Here is a 4,521-nt window from a genome sequence, read left to right on the forward strand (position 1 = left end):
ATCTGCAATGCGCCTTGTTTCGTGCGATTAGTCTTGTTGAATCGCGCAACAGCAAAGGTTCATTATTTTTCCACTCTTCTTTTTGTTGCAGATAGTATTCGTTGTTTTTTATTCTTTGCTATCATGCCTTTGGTTATGCAATTTCTTCCTCAGCATTTTTGTGCCATTTCTGTATGAGCTTCGGCTATGCGTAAGGCATAATTTCCTTGGTGTTGGCAATTATTTTTGAACAATTCGTATGATTGAGTTCATGTTTAGTAATCATTAAGTCTTTGATTTTAATGCTTCCAGTGCTGGGTATAGTTTATTGCTAAGGTTTTCTGCCTGCTTACTTTGAGCAATGCTTTTCGTTCTGCCATTTTGTATAGAGAAGTAGTTAATTTAGAAGTGCAATATATTCATTACATTTGTAGATTCGGTTGACTGAACGCTTGAAATTATTTTATCCCTTTTTCTAGTTTTTCTATACTCTATGCTTGAAACACAGACCTCTCGACGTTTCCTAACATTTTTCGTATTGGTGGGTTAAAATACCTGATAGAAAATGTTGTTATTAGAGGTTTGTGCTGCTTGATACTGAATTGAATAATTATTACATTTTGTAAAGCAGTTTGGAGTCTGGGCAGAGGTTGAAGAATGCATCATTTGTATTATTTTCCACGCACTTTTGTTTCATCCATTTTCACTTACTGTTGGAGATGATAGATGAGCACTAAGAGAGCGTTTGTTTTGGCTTTTCGGCTAGAGTTCTGAACCTCGTCGGTGGATCACGGGTTTGGTGGATTGCGGTTAAAACCGCAGTATAAATGTTCCTAATATCGAGACCATGGCTAGTGTCCCTCATTCTGCATTCCTCTTGTGCTTTTGGATGCAGCACAACCGCCTCGCTTACTACAGCACCCCCACTCTATGTCCATGTTGGGCACCCGCTGGCTGGGTTAATGGTCCTTTTGTGCTATTTTTTGGGCGCCCTTGCACCCGGGACCGACTCCTTCGCTCCCAGAGCTAGTGCGCCTGTGCCAGTTAGGCGTGGGTGAGTGAGGTGCGGCTCCCTCTATGTTTCACAATTTTTTTTTTTAAGATTTTGAATCCGATGGTAATTTTTTTCTTCTCGGATGTTAACAAGAAGCTTAGAATATGGGTGATGTTTTATATTGAGGAATCTACAATAAGGTTTGGATGAATTTTTGTTTTAAATCTCAGTGGAAACTAGTTTGATCATCTGCATGGATTGGGCAAGATGATCATTTGGTTGTGAGATTATTGTGGTTATCAGTTAGTCATTGCATACTATAGTGGACACAACCTGTATTCTCTTATATGTTATCATTTAGGTACAAATAAGTAGGTTCTTCTATAAACCAGGTCGCACAGGTTCATTGGATGGTTAAATGACTTTATCCTTAATGATATTTTTCTCATTCTTATTTTCCCTTCTAATTGTTGGTTCTACAATTTTAATTTGACTTTATTTTTGTGTTTCTGTTTGTTTAATATAATACAATTAAATATGAGCAAAGGGTTTCAGACATTTATTCACAGACAACATTTTTCAAATTGAATTTTTCAGACAGTATAACTGCTTCTAGAACACCATCTTTTAAACTTCAGATTTTCCACAACAAGTTTTGAATTGAGAGTTCATATAGCTACAACCAAAACAAACACATCCTAAAAATATGCATTATTCTTAAAGCCGTATTCGACCACCAAATTAAGAATCTTCAAAATTTGCAGTGTTACAATTTATTCCCACCATTGTAGATTTAGATCCAATTTAATACCGCAAAATTTGAATATGATGCATCTTACTTGACCATATACCATATGTAAGAGAATTAATTAACATGCATGTGCTTGTGGCTGACCGTGATCTGATTTTTTGGCTTAAGAAACGAAAGGAAAACTTTTTATCAGCTGTAAAAGTCTCTTTTCTCTTTGTGAAGAGTTGGTGAATCCTTAGGATTTGTTTAGTTTGATTGAAATTGGAAATGAAATGAAATCCCAATAATTTATAGGTTGACTATTGATTTATTGCCAATAATTTAAGCTTTTTAAACATTTTTTCTCTTTTTTTTTCACTCAAATTCATTGCATCCAAAGAGAATTTAAGTTTTTCTTGCCAACTAATGACACTATATTTTGTTGCAGAGTTGGATACATTAGTCCACTAAATATTACCAGATCATTTTTTATCAGGTGGCTTTTTTTCAAAATTCCAACCGTTTTTTGATATTCTCCTTTTTAGATGCTCCATGCCATTTTGTCATCAATTTCACCTCTGTTCTTTCTGAGAAACAAAAGTTTTCAATTTCTTCTTCGAAAAGGCTTATGTTCTTTTCTCCATAGCCAATCTCTTCTGCCACCACCACCTTCATCTAACTTCTCAGAAGAAGTCATCTTAGAAGCAACCATCTTCAACCTCCACCGCTGTAGATGGCATAACCTGGAGCAACTTTTTCCAGCAATCACCGACAACATAATTTGTAGGGTTATTCTCCATTGCCACCAATCCCCTCGACAAGCTTTGTATTTCTTCCATTTGTCCGAGAAAATTAGAAAACAAAGAAAGCTCTCTCCTTTATCCTTGGACATTAACTGTGTGCTCATCCATGTTCTCATTGGGGCCAAAATGTTTGATGAAAGTCTCAACCTAATGAAGAAGCTGATACATCAAGGTGGTATTGCTCCATTGATTCTTCTGGATTCTCTAGGACATGTCTATATAAAGACTTGGTGCAATTTTGCAGCTTATGATGCATTGGTTCGAGCCTGCACTCAGCTCGAGGATAGCAAAAATGCTCATTTGGTTATCAAAACACTGAGGGGTAAGGGAATCATGGTTTCAATTCATGCTTGGAATAATTTCCTTAATTGTGTTCTGATGCTGAGACAAGAAGCTAATGAGTTTTGGATGTTGTGTGATGAAATGCTGAATTTTGGGTATGTTGAGAACATCAACACCTATAATTTGTCTATTCTTGCATTATGCAGGGAATTCAGATTGTTGGAGGCATTTTCAATTTTTTCTCGAATGATTAAGAGAGGCATTGCACCAAATGTTGTCACTTTAAACATGATTGTTGATGGATGCTGCAGGGAAGGAGATATTGTTCTTGCTTTTGAGCTTATTAAGAACTTTTCAGTAATCTTTGGGAGTTGGATTGAACCGAACTGCGTCACTTATAATAGCCTTATTAATGGATTGTGTAAGGCTGGAGATGCAGCGGTGGGTGAAAGAGTTTTAAGAGAAGACATGAGGAAATGGGGGATTAAGCCCAATTTGAGGACTTATGCTACTTTGGTGGATGGTTTTTCGAAGCAATGGAAGATGGATGAGGCGCTGAGGCTGTTTAATGAAATGCTGGATATGGGATTTTGTCCCAATTCTACTGTTTATAATTCTCTCATTAATTGTTTTCTGAAGCAGGGATATGTGGAATATGCCTGGTGTTTATTGTCCTCCATGATAGATGCTCGAGCCTTTCCTGACCACATCACATACTCAATCCTTGTTGAAGGTTGTCTGAGAAATGGGTTTGTGAAGGAAGCTTTTCAATGCCATCAAATGATGAGAGATGAAGCTCTAATTAGAGATGTTGTCTCCCATAATATTCTCATTAACTATCTCTGTAAGCATGGGAAGATTAAAGATGCAAAAATACTCATAGCAAATATGATTACTAGTGGCTTTTTTCCTGATTCCATAACTTACACCACATTGATTGATGGATGCTGCAGAGAGTGTGGAGTGGATGATGCCCTGCAAATATATGAAGGAATGGTTAAATATGACCAAAAGCCAAATTTAGTTACTTATAACACTATAATTAATGGATTGTGCAGAGAAGACTCTATTGATGTAGCCAGGTTTGTTATGGAGGAGATGATAAGAGCTGGTCTGGATGCTGATGTTTTTACTTATAACACCTTGATCAATTCGTATTGCAGAAAGGAAAATTTTGATGGGGCATTTTGTTTGTATTTTCAAATGAGGAGGCTTGGAATTATGGAAACTGAGTCCACTTACAATACGCTTATGAACTTTCTCTGTAAATCTGGATTTATTGAGCTAGCAAAGGATTTCTTGATGGAAATGCTCGACAGAGGTATTCTTCCTGATCAGATAACTTATACAATTCTTATTACTTTGTTCAGTAGGAATTGTAGTACTAATGAAGTTGTTGAATTACATGATTTTCTTGTGCTTAGAGGCGTAATGCCTGATGAGGATACCTATAATTGTATAGTCAGTCCCCTTCTTGAAAGGGAAAAAGTGCATTTGACAGACTTATAATATTCAGACTTCCTGGAGAGATTTTTTTGTGCTTAATGTGTTATCTTCAGTTTCATAAGCATAGACTGACTGTTCATGAAAATATTAATCTGGTGGATTTACATACATACCAATGAATTTCCATGTACTTTTATATCTAATATTAAAATTTTTTAGTTTATTTATTTGACGCTATATATCTAATATTTTATTAAGTATAGTTTTTTTTTCTAAAAATCATATAT

At 35.9% G+C, this 4,521-nt stretch overlaps 1 protein-coding gene and 1 long non-coding RNA gene across 2 annotated transcripts; both read left to right on the forward strand.

Annotated features, from left to right (window-relative positions):
• The first annotated feature begins 25 nt into the window (after positions 1-25).
• Positions 26-2,378, forward strand: LOC110035487. Its single transcript, XR_002295148.1, has 3 exons — positions 26-57; positions 2,152-2,199; positions 2,350-2,378. It is a non-coding gene; the product is annotated as an uncharacterized LOC110035487 (long non-coding RNA).
• A 372-nt stretch (positions 2,379-2,750) lies between these two features.
• Positions 2,751-4,366, forward strand: LOC110035486 (pentatricopeptide repeat-containing protein At1g11710, mitochondrial-like). The gene is made up of 2 exons (XM_020739715.1): positions 2,751-2,828; positions 2,995-4,366. The coding sequence occupies exon 2, from the start codon at positions 3,035-3,037 to the stop codon at positions 4,295-4,297; it is 1,263 nt and encodes a 420-aa protein (XP_020595374.1). The 5' UTR covers positions 2,751-2,828; positions 2,995-3,034; the 3' UTR covers positions 4,298-4,366.
• The last annotated feature ends 155 nt before the right edge of the window (positions 4,367-4,521 follow it).

This window comes from Phalaenopsis equestris, unplaced genomic scaffold, assembly GCF_001263595.1.
Source record: "Phalaenopsis equestris unplaced genomic scaffold, ASM126359v1 Scaffold197852, whole genome shotgun sequence".
In the NCBI taxonomy this organism is placed as follows: Eukaryota; Viridiplantae; Streptophyta; class Magnoliopsida; order Asparagales; family Orchidaceae; genus Phalaenopsis; species Phalaenopsis equestris.